The sequence below is a fragment of the Pezoporus occidentalis genome, unplaced genomic scaffold, assembly GCF_034315485.1.
Source record: "Pezoporus occidentalis ecotype Australia unplaced genomic scaffold, CSIRO_AGI_Poc_V1 ctg182, whole genome shotgun sequence".
Classification (NCBI taxonomy): Eukaryota; Metazoa; Chordata; class Aves; order Psittaciformes; family Psittacidae; genus Pezoporus; species Pezoporus occidentalis.
In genome coordinates this window covers 64966-84006 of record NW_026913662.1, presented here as the reverse complement: position 1 = coordinate 84006, position 19041 = coordinate 64966, and the positions used below count along the sequence as shown (strand labels likewise).

Below are 19041 nucleotides of genomic sequence, written 5' to 3'. Positions count from 1 at the left end.
CCAGGCTGATTTGGGTGGCTCAAATTTTAAACATGGCTAAGGTTGATAAAAATGTGAGGAAGGAAATATTTCTGTGAGGGAGGTAAATTGAGTTTTTACATTTGTTACAAAACCACCAGTAGTACCTCCAAGGTTAAACAGAACTTCATGTTACATGCAGAACAGGTATTCAGCATTTCTGTTATGCCTGAAAATACCATGTTTGCCACTTCCTGCACTCCCCAAACTTGCACACTTATTGGAGAAAGGAATATTTTTCTGACAATATACAAGTCTGTTAATTAGCTCACAGTAATATTGTTTTAAAGTGGGTCCTCTGAAAAATTTAGCATCTAGGCTAACTAGCATTTATCTCAAGTAAATGATCTCAAGTAATGGTACAATATAGACTCTTGGAATTTTCATTGCTCAAATGAAGGGAAATTATCTTCACAATATATGTTCAAGACATTAGGATGTAATTTAGGTAAGTATTAATAATTATTTTGTTGAATTGTTATGACTAAATAGGCAGAGAGTTGGGTCAACTGTGGGAATAATTAAGTGGGCCAAGTGCAACTCAGAGGTAATATTTTCAATTGCCACCTTATCTGTACAGGTAATTAGCATGTGACCGTTGTATTGGTTGTAATGAATCAGTGTTACAAGGAGAAGGGCGTAAAAATAGCAGACAATCTTCTCTACAAGTATCCTTGTCCCAGCTATTGGTATCGTTTAATTGTCATTGCACTTTAATTAACTATTACTGTTGTGTGAAAAGTCTGTGACTATATGCTCATTTGAATATGAATATTTGAAAAGCTTTCGATGGCACTGTTACTTCAGGTTCACTTCTGGAAGAACTGAATGTGAACCAAAGAGAGGTCTTTCTTTAAAACTTAGGTAAAGTGGGACTAGGATCTATTGAGACATCACCTTCTATCTTTATGCATAGTTTTCAAATAAGGCTCTGAATTGCTATCACCACACTCATTATCAATAAGTGAAATGGCCTTTTTTAGTTAACATTTCAGTAGTAGTTTATTATTACTTCCTGACAAAATTACAGTAATACGGAAAACTGTCTTCCAGTTTTCTTTTTCCTTTTGTGGGGGTTTTAATTGCTAAGAAAGACATAAATATAAAGACTGACAATCGAGCAACTTGAGGATTGAGAATGAGTATCAGTAATTTAAAAGCAAATTAATTTTGGAAGAACGTTATCAAAGGATTGTTTTGCAACATGCTCAGTCCTTTATTCCTAACATTTTATAATCAATCTCTTTCCCTCAAGGCAAAATTTCATGCTTCTGCAGGGGGATTTCTAGCATATTCTTGTCAGGATTTAGATGAAATAATTTCTGCAGTATCTCCAGGAATCTGATAAATTTTTCTGACCTGAAAGTACAAATTAAGCATTTCACTCAATAATCATTCCTACAGATCTTGTTTTCATGTTAGCAGTGGCAGTCCTAGTGAGAGGCAACCTTTTCACTCATGGTGAAGCTTGCTAAATTCTTTGTGCCAGTTCTTGTCTGGAAATGAAACGTGACACATTGCCTGAAATTTTTGCACTAATAAGAGGCAGTATTCATTATTGAAAGCTACATTTCTCTAGTAATTTCTTGCAAATCTCTAAGAAATAAACTCTTTTACCTTGTTGAGAAGCTATATTGTGATGAAAATGTATAAACCTTCTGACATATGATTTAGACAATGAAAAAGTCCTGGATACTCAGTGTGTCCGTAACGACATTGTGAGATGTCACTAATTTTTTCCCAGCCAGAGGACAGTTTAGATACCAGCTCTTTCAAGGGGATGTGGTTTGGAAGGCTATTAGGATTAGGCGGGTGAGAAGCAAAGCAATTCAGACTGAGGAGGGGATTGTTTTTCAGCGAGCTGTTGAGGATGTGCTTCACAACAGTCCCTCTTCCCATCGGTACCAGATGCCTGCTCCCTTCCTTCCCAGTTACGCAATTGGGGTGGAAGGGGTAAAAAGGAATAAAGCTCTTTAGTGCTGTTCTCAGCTTTCTATCTCTGACTTCAGTCTCCAAGCATGTATAATGGAAGAATTCCCATCTGCTCCTGCCCTGCTCCCACCTCTCTTATCTGCATGGCAGGAATGAAGATGCTCTTGGATACTCCAGCTAAGTGTGCCACCTTCCATATTATCTTTTTTCCTTTCTGTGGCAAATCATATTTTCAAAGCCCTGTAAGCCCAAGTATGAGGACCGTTGCCCCCACTCCATTCAGCCCCCCATTCTGTGCAGTGTCAAGTCTCAGTCATCTAAGGTACGATTCAGAGCAGTACACGCTGGTAGAGATATTAGCAAGACACTTTGAACACCCACTACGCCTTGCCTGTAATATGGATATACCACGATCTTACCCACTGCTATGCGTTAGGTGCTATCTGTACCAGCTCTTCCAAGTTCCTACTGATCTTAACTTACTATGTTGATGGTGCAGCCCACTACTACACGGGTGGCTGGGAGAGGGCAAAGGAGAGCATCAAGTGCTCCCCACTTAATGGGAGTGATGCAAGCACCGGTGCTGCCCCATCAATGGTGTACTAAGAAGTCATCTTTCCCTAACCCACACCAACCCTGTTCTTGGGCAAACCAATTTCCAGTACACCAAAAGTATAAACAAGTTACGGAATTTGCTGCCAGTTCCAGTAGCCTCCAGCTGAACTTGGTCTCAATAATGTCTGTACAGCAAATGAATTCCACTCAACCTCATAAGCAGCAGCTCTTACACAGCTTTAGCACCAGATCTACTACTTTTCCTCTTCTAGCTGATATAGCCAAGCATAGAAAAAGCTGGTTTGGTTGGCATTGCCAACCTATAGTCAGAACTCTCCTAAATCTTGCACAACAGGTTTTTCTTTCGTAAGCAGGAAAAAAAGCCTTAAATTCAAAATTAACTTGTTCTTTCTATTTTTTTCCCATCAGTTTTTACTTCATTTACATAAAGTGTGCATATACATTTACCTGCCCATTGAGTTTTTTCCCAGAACTTTACAACAAAAATCTATGAAATGTGTCTCCCACCTTTATCAGGTTTTCAGTCTATCAGCCAAGGTGAAGAACAATAAGACCAAAAAGCATATGCAGGTAGTTTGTTCCCTGCAGCCCATCTCTTCCAATGTCAGTAGCTGAATTTTCAGATAGGTGTAATCCATCTGCCACCTGTTTTAAAGCCCCTGTACCATTTTACTTCGGCAGCAGAACCAGACACTGGAAAATATGTGAAGGAAGAGTGAAAGCAGAGGTACAAAAGAAGAGCAATGAGAAACATCCAATCATGCCTTCCATCCCAATACATTATTCTAATAACCATGTTTTATCTTTAACCATGTTTTATTATCTTCAGGGACAAAGTGCTTCTGTTCATGCAGGATATAAAATAGGTATTGGTCTTCTTTTTTTTTTTGTTAAGAATCTTGAAAGTTGTTCTCCTTTGATAGTAAATGAAGCTATCTACAAGTTTATCAGTCTTTTAAATTGGATTTTAGAGACTCTGAGCTGTTTAATATATTGAAGTTTGGTTTTAATAAAAACAATAATTTTTGTTTTGCTATAAATCTGACATATTCCAATTTAAATTATTTTCTAAACATTCTTTATACAAATATCTGTACTTACATACATTTGGAATATGGCATAAATGTCTAATCCAGCATTTTGAGGAAAGTCCATACTAAATTCAGGTGTAGAGTGCCAAAGATGATTTTGTGTGGAACAACCCAAATAAATGCCAGTAAAATCTTTATGTCATAGTGTACCATTACGTATTTTGTTCTGAACTTATTTATAGGAACTATCTCAGATTTTGGCAAAATTTCTTAGGTTTTTAAATTGTGTTGTTTTTCATATGCCATCAGTCTCCCATATGCAGAGTCGTTTTTCCTTCCTTCTTGAGCCCAACTGTTCTGTGAAACCACTGCCTTCTTACTCAGAAGATTGGCTTCCTCTATGTGCTTACAGGGAAAAAGATGGTATTCCTGAGAGCTGTGCAGATCCTGGGGGGGAGGGGGACGGGGGTGGGCAGTCAGCTATACTTTTTTCATAACTGGAACTTTAGAATCAAGATCCTTCCAATTCATAAGACTAAATGTTGTGCATTAACAGGACAGGAATTTCAACAGTGTAAGCTGAAGGGAATGAGATCTGAATCTGTCCTAGTGTAAGAACTTTTGATATATTTGTATTGCTTTAATTCTGAAAGGTTTTCCTTCAAAATTTTCCTATAGACTTAAGAAACTGCAATATCACAAAGCTGCAATATCACAAAGCTGCTTATGTTTTTATTACATAATAAAAGCATAATAACCCTGGTAGAGATTGCTATCCTATATTCCCTGTTACAAGAGCCTGTTTTGTATATAAACATATCAAAGTTAAATTTTTGGACTCAGATTCTCTAGGTGTCTACCAGAATAATTTGGTTTTGGTGAATGTTTCAGCTGATGTAGCTCAGCTATTTTTAAGGCTAAAATGGTGTGGAAAGACACTCTTGCATTCATATTCAATTCCACTTACCATGTCATCTCTGTAAAGTTAATAAAGGTTAAACTAGCACCAGTTTATAATAAATGTGTGCATGGCAGCTAAGAGCAGGGAGAGAATTTCTCCTCTCCTCTCGTCTTTCATCTGCTGCAGAAGGAAGTTAGGTTTTCCTCACTGTTAACATAGGAGACTATGTAAGGAGACTGCAGGAGTGCAAGAGTAATCAGGAAAAAAAAAAAAAAAAAAAAAAAACTCTGGGATTAAGGCAAGAATGGGAGTAGACACCAGGGAAATAGAAATCTGGGGGACTGTTTTTTACTCCTCACAGGTATGTCTGCAAAGCAGACAGCACCTTTCTACTGCTGTCAGTTTAGTCCTCTATGTTAAGTGGATAATTCTGAATATGTAAAGTTTCCTGGTTTCCTATTGTGCAAAGATGAAAATCTGGTTTGGCTCCATGGCAGGAAACAATAAAGTCTTATACTACAGGAGAGTTGAGTGTCTGCTACTGTAGACACTAATGGTCATACAGAACAGAAGCTCCAGAACCTGAGCACGTTGAAAGATCAGGTTGTTGCCTTTTTAGACTGAGGACAAGGAGGCCACATGAATTCCAGGCTTTTTAAAGTTTTAAATATTTGATTTTGTAGTGCTGACATGCTTTAAGAAAATACATAGAATACCAGCTGCAAAGAAACAAAAGGTACACACTAACACATAAGGAAAAATAATAATAATGAATTAATAAAATAATGCTTTCTCTGCTATGCAGCATCTATGTGTGAATAGATGGGATTTTTCCTGTGCCTAAGTATTAGTTGGATTAGGTTTTAAACATTGCAGGATTTGAAGCTGAATGCCAAGGTTACTGACACACAGTAAGCAGTGTGTAGTAGATCTGTGATGAGTACTCCATGATTGTACGTAAACATCATAGAGCGATGACAGGTGAAATATGAAAAACAGTAAAATGAAGTGAAAACAATAGCTGTAAACAAAATATCTGCATTTATTAAAATGAATGAAAATGCACAGCCTTTGTTTTGGACTGGATCTTCAGTTGCCTCAGTTTTCTTAAAGCCATTTATGCTAGCTATTTCCAGCAGCTGGACAATCCAGCCCAAAATGGAAGTTTTCTTCCCCAGTTCTTCCCATGAGTTTAGAGCCTCCTTGAGGCTTCTCCTGAAGGAGAAAGGAAGAAAGGGGAAATTATATTTGGTATGTGTTTACCAGGGAAATGAAGGGGGTGTTAACCCCACCTCATCACTATCACTGTTTGCACAGCCTGTGCTGCATACACTCTGTCGCCATGTGATCTACTTAAATCTGCATGATTGCAGAGTTTCTCCGTTTAGAGCAGGTCTCTGTCTGCTCCTGTTCTGAATGCTGCACACAAAGTTTTTCAGGATACGATTTGCAGACTTGAGTCTTAAATCATACCACTTACTGTGAAATATAATTTTAAATGTAATAGCTTTGCAAAGTTTCCATGATTGCCTTAAAAAGACATCCCCTGGATTTTGCAGGATACTCTGCAGAGTAGCACTTGAGAGTCCTCAAAGAGTACATCTGTAAACTACTCAGTCCATCTGAAAAGGGTGAAGATTTAGCAGCTGAACAGGGTGAAGTATTGCGTATTCTAGTGTGCTTTTTGAAATAAAGCTGTGTAGATGTGGGACACAAGATTTGATATTCAGAAAGAATTCATATCCATTATTAAGCCCTGATTCAGCAAAGTATTTAAGCGTGTTCCATTATGCACCTATTAGCTTTTCATTTTTGCTGCTGCTTAAGAGTCCTACTGTGTCAGAAGCAGCAAGCCTAATGGAAAGGTAGAGATGCAGTTTTTATGGGTTTGCTCACATAAATCCTGTTTCATGATGTTAAATGAGTACAAATAGTAATTCTTGTTTCTAGCAAATTAGTGTCATAAGACTCCAACAGGGGTAAGAGTTCAAGACAGGTCATCTCTTTTTTTGCAGGTTTTGTTTGCAACTGCAATAGTTAGAAGCTTTTAAAAATAAAATAAATGTTTTTAAAAGCTGAAGTTTAGTCTGAACTGAGGTAGTCTAAAAAAAGGAATACAAGATTGCCAGCCTACTTTGAACAATCATGATTTGATCCCTGGTTGCAATTCTCTTTTTCGAGCTACCATTTTGCCTCCTGTGATTCCAAATAGTCACTGCCAGCTAATCAAATACCTTAACCTTCAAATGCTCAACTTACTATGTAGGTGGTGTCACATTCTTTGAATGTATGATATTATCCTGTTTGTGTAGCTATAGGTCCTCTCCCTAGTGCTAGCAACTCCTAAGAATAAAGGCTTGAGTTGTGGAGGCTTGTTTTATGGACATTTGAGGCAATTATTTTATGTATTCTTTGAACAGATAAACTATTTCAGCTGTTTGCATGTTAGGAATTATTTGATCTGCCCTCAAGCAGGGTGATAAGAACAGTGGTAGCTAAAGTTGGGATTGCACTAGGACAGTGAAATTTAGGGGAACAGGGACTGTATGGGATGTGTTGATGCCACTCTCTTCACTATTTTTCTAACAAGGAACTAAATAATTTTATCCTTATCCACTCTGCTCATTTTATTCTGTGTTAATTATTTTCCAGTCTGGAGAAAAATGACCACCATGTATAGCTGGATGAGAAAGGAGGGGAATTGAAAAATAAAGAGTTTCTGAACATTTCTGTAGTCATATCCTTGGTTCCAGTCAAAAGAAGATTCGTGTCTGGTATATGGCTTGAGTGAAAGCTACAATTTCTCCACTGCAGTGCTGCCAGCAGTCGAGTAATTGTCCATGAGTTCAGGCACCTTCCACCATATTTTTGTCATTGTGAAAATGAATGCAGTCATCGGTAATTTATGATTCTTGTCAGATACTGTAAGTTAAGCGAGGTGCTCTTTCTCAAATGCAACAGAAGGGCTTGTTTCAGGCTACTGAAGACATCTGTTGTTTTTCCACTTGTATTCCACCTTTTTTAATTTTTTTCCCCCATTTTTAGGGAAGCAACGTAATGGAGGACCAGGATCTCTTGGAAATAGGAATCCTTAACTCTGGGCACAGACAGAGAATACTCCAAGCAATCCAGCTTCTCCCAAAGGTATAGTTTCTGTTATTATCCAAGTGAGGAATCTAACACCTACAGCTTTCACATTATTTTAAGCACTTTTTCAAACAGAGATAAAGATAATGCTCTACTGCTTTTGTAGACATGATTTTCCATATGCAAATGTGGCATAAAGTAACGTCTTTGCATTAGACTCACTTTGTATAGGTGTAATTGGCAAACAAAGCAAAGGAGAGTAAAATCTGTAATCTGAAGTAATGGCTATTTAGAATTTATTTTATTTATTTTTAGCTTTTCAGTCTTTTTATAGACTGTCATTACGTATGTGCAAATAAGGCTGTCAATGATTTCCAGATTGTTTATCTTTACATAACAATTGGCCTGGAAGTACTTTGCCCCTTAAGTATACTTTAAAGCCATGTATGAAACCTTATTTTCCTAATATCTGCCTTTCATGTAGGCTGTGGAGACTTCCTGCGGGCTTCATATTTGATTTGCTGCTGTGTACATGAATTTTGCTTCTTGGCTGTGGACAGAATGACATGCAGTCATTTTACCAATTATTTTTGGTGCTAGCCGATTTAAACTATAGATTTTAAAATCTGTGATAGAAAGGGATTGCTCTTATATTTTGTATGCCAAAATATATTAGTGGAGCCTTCTACTACCATTCTAAACAAGAGAGAGAGTGCACTAGCATGGTAACTTACTATTCGATTTTAGAAATCTGTATGAGGAGGGTGAATTAGAAGTAGACCCCAGTAAGGGTCAGAAGTCTTCCATATGTGATGCAGATACTTGGTACAAAATACTAGGACTGGAATAAAACCTAGTGTAAAGTGCATGGAGTGTTCTGGGAGCAGCATATATAGAATAATTGAGGTAAATAGAGATTAGTCTGCTTGCAATTTAGTACTAGCAGAGAATGAGGGTTATTAAAGGACTTTTTAGTCTAGACAAGAGTTTGACATTGCTGGAAGAGGCTTTTTGATGCATCGGGGCTTCCTGGATGAATCACTTGTAAAAGAGAACAAGAGCTTCTTTTGTATGGGAAAAATTAGAAGTTGTGAACAGTTTCTGTATCGGGATGTATTAGTCAAGCCATGTATACTACAACATGAGCCTGCTCACTGAAACATCAAAGATTATTAAAGGAAATAGTATTCCACATATAGTGTTAGACAAGTGAATTAAATGATACAAATACTAAGGTGTAGAAAAGTAGCATTTGATTACTTAAAATAGATATTTAAGATTTAACTATTAATTTATTTTTTCAGCAATGCTATCACTCAAACAAATTTTTGTAATCTTAATCCCTGCTCTTAGCTGATTATATATTTTTTCTGTTTTTCACACTTCTTACAGAGATCAGCTTTCTTGTATTCTTGTTGAAAGTTTTCAAAATTAATGAGTCGATTGTTAGCATATGATAATTTTAGTGCTCTCTGCACTAAGTAACCCATGTTTATGAAGACATTGTTAATACTGTCTGCTTTTGGAAAGTATTATAGTGCTGAGACCAGATTCTGTCATAAAACTCCAAACTGAGGTCTTTTTAAAATATGCTTAATGTGAGAAAGCAGGACAGAGTCAAGATCTAAAGATATTCTGGAAACTGAGAACAAGATGGTTATGCAGTTACTTGGAAGAATTAACATCTTTTGAATCAAAGATAATTGACAGAATGTCTTGAAGCATGGACTGAATGATGGGAGAGGTAGATTTTAACAGCTTCCCTGTTGAGCTAGAAAAAAACAATCCTTAAGGACCATGTTTTTAGTGTCTTTGATGCAAGAATGTTACACCAAAACACAGTCAAACGCTGAAGCTGTGCATCGCGTTTCTTCACTTAAGTGACTCAGCAATACAAGAGAGCTTAGATAGTAAAAATATAATTTCCAATTCAAAACTGAGTTCTTTCGAAGGCACAGCTGTCAGAATAGCCATGGGGCCCCAAAACTGGGATCATGCTAAGTTCTATCTGATGTAATCCATCCTTGCTGCATTCATTAACAGCATGCTAAAGGTTTTTAAAAAAATCACATTCTGCAAGGAACTTTGAAATATTTCAGTATATCTGTTTGTTTGTTGATAAATTCATCTCTGTCATCATTCATTCAAAATAGTGCATACCATCTAAATATTTTAAGATCTCAAGCCATAATTGAAGCTTCACTAATTTGAATCTCATTAGATAAAAATTCTTTTAGTTTGTTTGTTTTGAACGTGTACCTCTTTTCTGTTTCTCATTTAATTTAAATCTTGATGACTCCTTGTGTTTTAGTACTTAATGACATTGCTGATGATGATATTTTTAGATTTACTATTAATGTTTCATGTCTCGTGATACTTTCTAACTCAAATTTTGAGGTAGAAGTTAAGTGCTTTAAAAACCATCTGAAACAGGACTTACTTAAAGCCATATACGCAGGCAGTATTGAATAAGTTTAGAGGGTAAAAATCAAGAAAAAAATCTATTGTCAAGGTTTTAAAATACTCCTTTTTTAGAGCTCTTTTTGTTATTCTCATCATTATTCATCTCTGCAGTCTGAAAATGCAACAGGCATTTAGTGGCTGAAAAGAAAGACTGTCTTATTAATCATAATTGCTGGCTTCCTAAGTAGTGATGAATTTCTATACTTCAAACACCAGTAGCCTGTTTAGGAACCACCTTCTAGAGCTTAAAGTGGTTTTAAATGAGAAAAAGAAAAACCCACATAACTCTTCAAATATAGATGACTTAGTTATTGTAGTGTTTAACCAGTATAAAAAGGTATGATTACCCAGATTTCTCAAAATATTTTTCCCTGCTCATTCTGTATTTGGTATGGTTGTAACAGGTAGAGTTGAAATCTTTCAGTTAGATTTCTGATTTTCAAAATACCTTTTATTTTTTTGGATTAGAGCTAGTAGCCCAAAGTTTCCTCTCACACTAATATAAGTTATTCAAGTGTCACATTAATAATAACTAGAGCACTTTATGGCTTATTATTATTAGATAAGGTTATGACACTCCAGTAGAACTCTGATTTGTAGAGTTAATTCTTGAAATGGAAATATTTTATACCTGACATCAGTCTTAGAGCAAATTTCATAGTGGAGTTTGATACCGCATTTAATATTTCTTCTTTTAAAAAGAATGAAATCTATAAATATTTGGAGGATGATTTTAGAGGTAGAAGATTTTAGGTAGAGACAGTGTCCAAATAGATACTGAAGCTGCAAGTACAGGATTTGAGAAAAATAAAACTGGGAAATAAACCGCTTGCAGGATATGCTTATTTGACTAAGAAAATAGTAGCAGTCATGGGAAACTATAGAGAATTCTCAGGTTATTTCAGCATCCCAAACCTATGTGCAAGCAACTTCTCAATGGGTTCCTCAAAAGCTAAAACTGTTTTTCAAAATAATTATCCTAGCTTATCTGAGAACTCAGATAAGAAAAAGGATTGTTTTTGTGTGGGATGCTCAGTGTATGGCTCCTTCTCCTAGTGTGTAATGGGAACACATTCTCTCGTTTGACAGATGGAAGAAAGATGTTAGCTGAAAGCAGCTTTCTCCTGGCTACAGAGTTATTCTTAAAGTATGCAGCTTATTCCTTCCTGTACAGAATGGTCTCAGCACAAAGCAAGTTTGGAAATCTTGTAGCAGGCAGCCAGCCTCTTTCGTGGGTGCCTTGCAGAGCCAGACAAGTACGATATCAAAGGCTATGAGCACATGCTCTCTGTGAGTAGTTGATGACTTGGCTTCACAAGCGAAGATTTGGGAAGGGCTTTAACCGCGCTTACTACAAGCATGATGACCAAGGGCAAGTGGGATACGCAAATCGAAAACAGGGTGCTTAGGCAATCAGGGAGTGTCCGACCAGGACTGTCATCTCCTGAGCGATTTTGAGCTACCCATGCGCTGGTCCACCCGCATGCAAGGTTGGATCTGCACCTACTCATGCACCTTGTCACCCACCGTTTCGACCCTCGCCTGTCCAAACAAGTGAGAGTAAGCCCTTCCAGCCTGTGCAGTGGATTTTTAATGAGCAGTAAAGCTATGCTTCGAAAAAAAAATGCTGCATCTACTACTCATATGTAACATTCTTTTGTGCAAGCATAGTAAGTCTGTCATTTAGGAAAACAGAACTACTGTGCATGTGCACATTAACTATGCTGTGTATGTAACAGAAAAAGACCACATCATATGTTTGAACTGCTATATTGCTATTGGCTTTGACATGCCAGAGTTTAGCAAACTGATTTAATCCTGGCCATTAATTCTCTTCCATTTAGCACAGCTAAAAAGTAGATCATTACAATTTCCATTCCTAAAGACAGTGTCCAAACTAGGAGATGCTGCAAGTAGTGTCATAACATTTATGAACCTTTCTGGCCATGACTCCTTGCTTCTGGTCTTCTGGAAGAGAAGATGAAAAACATGATTCAAAGAAAGTGCTTTCTACCCTGATGTTTTTCCTCTTATAATGCCTCTGAGAGTTTCTTTCCCAGCCAGAAATAGGAAGAGCTCCAGCTCTATGCACTAAAGTACCAATAAATATCCACAGGACTGCTCTTGGAAATTATACTCAGAAACTCATAAGATCAAAGGCCATAGATTCCTCCTATTCCACAAATTCCAGATTTAGGTCCTCTTAAGATTAATATGCAACAGCAAGGTCCTAAACTGTTGTGTACATCATCCTCAGTAGCGCTGAATGAGACTGATCTTCCCTTGTCCCAGACTTCGTGTCTGATGAAGAGCTAGGAGGTCTTTTCAGTCTTCTGGATGTGGACCTGTCTGAATTTGCCATTGAGGCAGGATCCTGAATTAGGCAGCACTGTGAAATGAACATGCCTGTACCCTTTTTATAGTAAGTTCTACGGGAAGATGGAAGGCTTTCTGTTAGCCGAAAGAAAAATCAAACATTAATAGAACACAGTCTTGAATAGTTATTTTTTTAAACATATGTCAAGGTAGACAGAATAGAAAACCAAAAGGTTTATGTACAGCTTTTCCTCACACACTGGATCTTTGCAAGCGGGTCCCTGTTTTCACTCAGTGCCTTTCTCAACAGCTGCAAATGCAAAGTCTTCTCAGGTCCTTAGGGAGTTGTCCCCATCCCCAGTGAGAGCTGTCTCTCTGCTCCTGACTGCAGGCTCAATTTCTGCACAGGCCCAGCTCTATGTGGTAGCCCTGTGCCATCCACAGCCTTTGGTCTTTAGAAATATCACTCTTGCAAGCCTTTACTTTCACCCCTCCAGAGGAGGAATGATCTCCTCTTCCAACAACATGAGTTCAACTGACTGTAAAGTACATAATGCATGCTAGATATCTCATGAAAACAGGAGAAAAAAAAGAGCTGATGCTTCCTCCATTGCAATCAGCTAGAATTACTGAGATTTGTAGTTGATAGTTTCATAAAAGTTCCCAAAAGTGCATATGTGATTACTCTGAAGCTCTTTTTGTTTGGCTACCCTTCAGAGACGAAACCTCAGGTACCTTCTATCCTAATGATAAGTACTGTATAGATAGAGCAGTGATGCACCTGTAAAAAGTCCGATATACACCCAGTCTCTTGTAAAGGATTTCTCAACCCACTAGGATGCTACTTGACATCACTATTTTATTATGTGAAACAGCTCTTTCTGACTTCTGCTTTCTATTAATTTCAAGGAAGCAATACCAGTGGTAGATCAGTATGACCTAGGAAAGAAATCTATGGTTTGTGTCTTCTTCCATGCTTTGTTTATATGATATTTTCTTAAATATTTTCTTTTCACTCTAAATCCTATGGGCTTTATTTCTAGCCTTTTCCCTAGTCTGCACTCAAAAATCATCTGCAGTGAAACAGCTAACACTGATGCTGTTCTTTAAAAATAACAACTGGATGAGCAAGTAGCACTGTCTGCAGAAGAACAATACTGCCCCATTTTATGAGCAGTTAATATTTGAAAGGCTTTCATGGCTTGAACCTTAAAGGTTTTATATTCCTCTGAGTCAAGCGGTATGCACATAACTGCTTAGATGTTTGACACCAGGGGTGCATGTGTTGTAGCCGGTGTGAAATGACTGAAATAGAATGAATGGAAATACAGTCAGTAGATAGGAGGAGTTTCTTCTTTCAGAAACAGAAATCAGTCAGCACATGGTATCAGCAAGGAGGTATACAGGGTGTACATGACCTGTGAAAGGACTCTAAGACCATGGTGTAGTATAGAAAAAAAATGTAAACAGTCCAAGAGCCATGACCTGTTAATTAGGACTGGGATAAGATGCAGCTAAACTAGAGCTCTAATAAAGAAAGGGGGCAGCGCTTCCAGGCAGATATTTCCAAGTGGTTTTCTTTTAAAGCTGCATAACATTTTATAAGAAAGGCAGATGCTATTAATGATACTGTCACATCTAGGTAACTGATCTGTCTGTCAATAAATATTTGAAAGGCAAACATTCAGCCAGCTATGAGTGACAGTTAATAAGCTGGTTGTTGTTATTGACAGAACAGAACTTTCCATACAAGAGGACAGATACTGAAAGTTTATTGATATTCATGTATTAGACACATATTAGAAAATCTGTTTTAGATAAGAAAGTGGTTCTTGGTTCATGACAAAACAAAATACTGCTTTTGTGCGGAAACGGCTAGCAAATATTCTAGTTCTGAGGTTTACTTTCTGCAGTAGGAGCAGCAGTAGGGACCTGTCCTGCCAGGGCAGGTGCGCTGGGAGCAGAGAGGGGGCAGTGAGCAGGCAGGGAGCACTGGCAGAGGGGCAGGAATGGTAGTAGTGACCATGAACAACCACGTCCCAGGGCAAATCCGTAGGGATGAGGATGGGACAAGGTCGATTCAGGAGGGTGAGGATCAGCAAGGTGTATGGCAGGGCACAGATGCACCTATGGCATAGCTTGGGTGAATGTCAGGGATGTGGACCAGAGCTCAGATGCTGCTCCTGGAGAAGGTGGGCTGGCTCCAACCAGGCTTCTCACTGCTTTTTCTCACCTGGGTCTGATCCAAGGCTATGCAGTGGCACTATCCCCTGTGTGGCCTTGAACACAGGCAGCCAAATCCCTGGACAGGAAGAAAGAAAATGTTTGCAGAGCCTGCTGCTTCCCAGTGTATTTTCATGTAGGCTTTTGAGTGACCCAGTGACAATTTTGACTATTGACACCAAATCCAGAGAATGAAATTGTCACATACATTTCAGTTGTTCTCAGCCTCTTGCTTATTGGATTGTTCACCTGTGTTTGCTTGCCTGCAGCCTTTTGCAACACACTGTAGTAGAGTGATATCTATTTTAACAACCCTTTTGATCACCAGTGGGAATTGAGAATTCAAGAAACTTCCCAGACTGTTTGGTTTTCATAGAGGCTGATGGGTTACCAGAATTATGGACCAGACTGCATGAGGGTTCTCAATCAGCAGGTCAAAAAAAAACCCACCAAAACCAGAAAACCCCCAACTTGTTAAAATCAGTATTTATTAAACATGCAGATCAAATAGTAATAAAAAAAAAGATTTAATATGCATAACATGCCCCATCTGGTTATGTTGAAAATTGTTTCAAAGGTTCTTCACTTTTCTTTGTTACAGAAAGGAAACAAAAATACCTTATATGTGTCAAAAGTCACGTGTTCCCTGTACATCTTCTTTATGTCTTCTCTTGTATTAGATTTTTCTTCCTCAAGTGTCAGTTTTTTAAGAATACCTTTTTTTCAAATCTTGAAATAAGCTCCCCAGGAGCCAGAGTTCCCGGGATCCTCCAATGTTTTTGCAGTCTGCTAGATCGTCGGTCTAAGATTTGAAGTCTGAATGACAGTAGAAGAAGAATTTGCCATGCTTTTGACATCTAAGAATTTAATTATAAATTAGGATGAAACTAAATTCCAAAATGTCAAGTTCAACAGCAAAACTGAACTCTGAATTTCTAATGACTCCCATGTTAAAGAAGTGACCTGAAAGGCTGATACCAATTGTTAATTTATGTGATTTCTTGTCTTTCTTTTATGATTTAAGATAACGATTTCACTACATCATTTAAATATTTTATATCCAACATCTGTAACAAAGACCAAAGGGTAAACTGTCATATCCATGATGCAGTCTGCCTGCATCACTCTTCTCTGATACTACAGGAAACTAAGATCAAGATCATGACATGCTGGCTTTCTGCATTTAAACAGATAGATTGATGAACACTACCGTGGCTTTCAGATGCAGATATTAAATTTTTTTCTCTGCTTTGAATTCAAATTGTATTTCAAATAAACTGTGGGAAATAAGTTGGTTCAGGCAAGATATTAAGATCAGAATTCTCTCCTTGTTAAATTACTTTGTCACTCACTTCAAACTTAAGCTCAAAGCATTATGTTTCTGTCACACTTCCCTTTTTTCTTAGAAAGTAGGAATGTACATAAGGAGGCAGAAATGGGATACTGTCTTTCACCATGCAGTGTCACCCTTGCATAGTCAGGAGAACCTATGCAAAACACAAGGTTTCTAAACCTCTAAAGCTTCTTAGCAGTTTACCATTTCAGTGTATCATCATGTTAGCAATAGTTACACTTCTATAGAAAGATGATATGCATATAATACTGTAGAAAATTGAGGCTATTGCGCATTTTCTTTCTACTTCATTCTACCTCTGACACTATGGCAAATTATTTTAAAATTCATTAAAAAAATATGGCATAACAAGCTGCACAGGTAGAGGCTTTATATGTTTTTATCTTTAATGGCTAGCTTGAAATCTTGACTTGTGTCACTGAGAGGCGATTGTGAAAGAAGAAATGCAGCTTTTTGCTTCCTAGTAGCTCAACAATCTTCAGAAAAATAAGAGGCAGTGGTATTTCTTTGTTATGAAAATAAGATTTATGTGATTATGCTTCCTGTGACTGTGTTGCTATATAAATGCATGTGGTGTGCTTCTGTGTGTGTCATTCTCTCAGTTCCATTCCAGTAATACTTGGTTTGATTGTCCAGTCTCAGGCAACTTTACAGACAGAGAGAGCTATCTAAAATATGTTAAATTCCCAGAAGTTCCATGAAAAATTGACCAGGTAGAGGAAAGTCTTTTTTTAAACCTCCCCTGAGGGTGGAAAAATACAGCGTGTCTTCAACCATTATAAAAAATATTTGATAACCTAGTAGGAGAGATAAGTTAACAATAATATAACCAAAGCAGAATGTTTCATTTGCAGTATGATACCAAAAGACCCATTCCTCAGAATTATTTCTTATGAAATCTTGGGTGCAAATCTGACATCTTTATGAAGTCAGGATATTAATAATTTCTCTTTCACCTTTTTGCCTTCTCTCACTTGTGTATTCTATGATATCCACTAAGAACTGAACTCCAGCTCCAGTCTTGGTAGAGTCTGATTTAAAAGGCAAGCCACTGTAAGTTAAAGATACATTAAAAACTAAGGTTTTTTTAGTGCTTTTGCTCACAAAATTTTTTCACACTGTACTAATCATTAAAAAAATGCTGATCCAAGAATAAGGTAACTCTGTGAGGAAACTAATAAACTGCTGTTCTGAAAGATGTTTAATGAATATCATCAGTAATTCTTACTCATTCTTGGTTTTCAGATGAAGCAGATTGGTCATGATGGCTACAACCCCGCCTCTGTAGCAGAATGGCTGGATTCCATTGAACTGGGTGACTATACCAAATCCTTTCTAATTAATGGCTATACATCGATGGACCTTGTGAAAAAAATCTGGGATATTGAATTAATTAATGTAAGTTGGTCAACTTATAGCAGTAATAGTTCCTCCTAAATACATTATAATGCTTTTCTTACTTATCAAAGCACAAAAGCAAATTGCACTACAAATACTGCCATCAAGTACTGTTAATGATTATAGCTTTCGTTCCTATACCTGAGTTGACTGTACCTGCTGCTTCCGTTTGCTTTACCGTTGTCTTTCACATGGTATTCAGTCAGCATGGTTGTGTCTGCCTTCAGGATGCTGAATGACATTTAAAAATATATTTTGGTAGTTTATAGCTACCAAGCATAAGCCTTTGCTTTTAGAGTGCCTAGCAACAGTGCTTCCTGTAAAGATGCTTAGAGTTTAATTTTTCCACATGCTCTGGCTAAATTAAACATAAAAGAAGGAAACCTTAAACATAGCAAATAAGTTATGCTAAAGGAAAAAATAATTTATTTAATTATCACTTTTGCTTGAAACCTTATTTACATGAGTCAGTTAAATTAGATACCCACAGATGGGCAACCATGAACTTTAATTTGGACTGCACTGCAGAGTAATTGAAATGAGATGAAGCTTATACAGTGGAGACATTGACAGTACAGCTTTGCCAATGAAATTTTCATGTAAGTTATGTGACTGAAACTGAGTTTTATTCCTTTTATAAAAGATGTGATTATAGCTTTGAATTCACTGTGGCTTTTCAAATCAACTGTATTGTCAGTTTATCTGAACTTTAGCGCAATCTCAGCATGGGAAAAAAAACCCCAAGATCATATTTTAGTGGCTCTTCAAATACAAAAGACTGTGCTCTTCCTTCCAATATAGAAGATACTGCATCTCTGCCTCTAATTAGTGCCTAACTCAGAACAGTCAAAGAACTACCAATAACCATAGGCAATCAAGAATAAGGCAAAGCAGCTGTGAAGCCATGTTTCAACATAGTAACTGGTGCATGAGCCACAAGCAGATACAGCCCAAGACCAGCATCTAAAGAAAAGGAATAAAAAAAAAAAAAATGAAAAAAAGAGGTATTTGATTAACTGAAAGACAAAACCATTGCATGTTAGAATTTTTTTTCTTGCTGTCACATTACAGTTAATGTTAACTAGCACAAAAATGTAGCGTAAGAGTACGGACCAAACTTTCTAACATGTTATGGCTGTTGCATTCAATGTATGTTGTAGGTGTATAAATGAAGCCAGGGTATGATTGATGCTATTATGGGTGTTTGCTGCTAAGCTGTTTATAACTATGATTCTTTTTTGTATATGTGGCTTTAATTTTAATAAGAACTGGGGACCCTTTGTTCCAGAAGATAATATAGATTAACAGCCAGCACTGAGTTCAAGGAAGTGGATGACTCTGCTCTTAATTTTGCATTCCAAACATTTTGCCATAATCAGTTTGGAAACAAATTACCCTTTAGCTCCCCCAAGTGGATCATTAAAACCTCATTAAAGGCTTGCAGTTTGATTCCAAACTTGCTTAAAATGATGAAAAGGGAAGTACCTGCCCTGGAGTTAATATGAATACAGTCCTGTAAAATTATTATAAACCAGACCAGTATATATCCCTCTAATTTTAAAGGTTAACATCATGTTCTGTTTGAGGGCCTGCCATTCTTGGGCAAACACTCCCTTTTGCCATGGGCTGCAAGAAACAGCTGTTAAACTGTTGTTTAAGTATTTGTATAGATGCAGATACCGACAGAGATAAATATTTCTCCCACCTGATATGATATTGTGTTGTTCAGGAGCATAGTGAAT

At 37.3% G+C, this 19041-nt stretch overlaps 1 protein-coding gene across 5 annotated transcripts in view; it reads left to right on the top strand.

Annotated features, from left to right (window-relative positions):
* The window catches only part of LOC134162035 (ankyrin repeat and sterile alpha motif domain-containing protein 1B-like), a 309404-nt gene that overhangs the window by 255293 nt on the left and 35070 nt on the right, over positions 1-19041 (top strand). For all 5 annotated transcript variants that reach the window (XR_009964170.1, XM_062615455.1, XM_062615451.1 and 2 more), the window contains 2 exons: positions 7504-7602; positions 17147-17299. Coding sequence is in view for 4 of the 5 variants with exons in the window: in XM_062615455.1 (XP_062471439.1) it covers positions 7504-7602; positions 17147-17299 (252 nt within the window). In the remaining variant the exon portion in view is untranslated. The remainder of the gene's footprint in view (positions 1-7503; positions 7603-17146; positions 17300-19041) is intronic.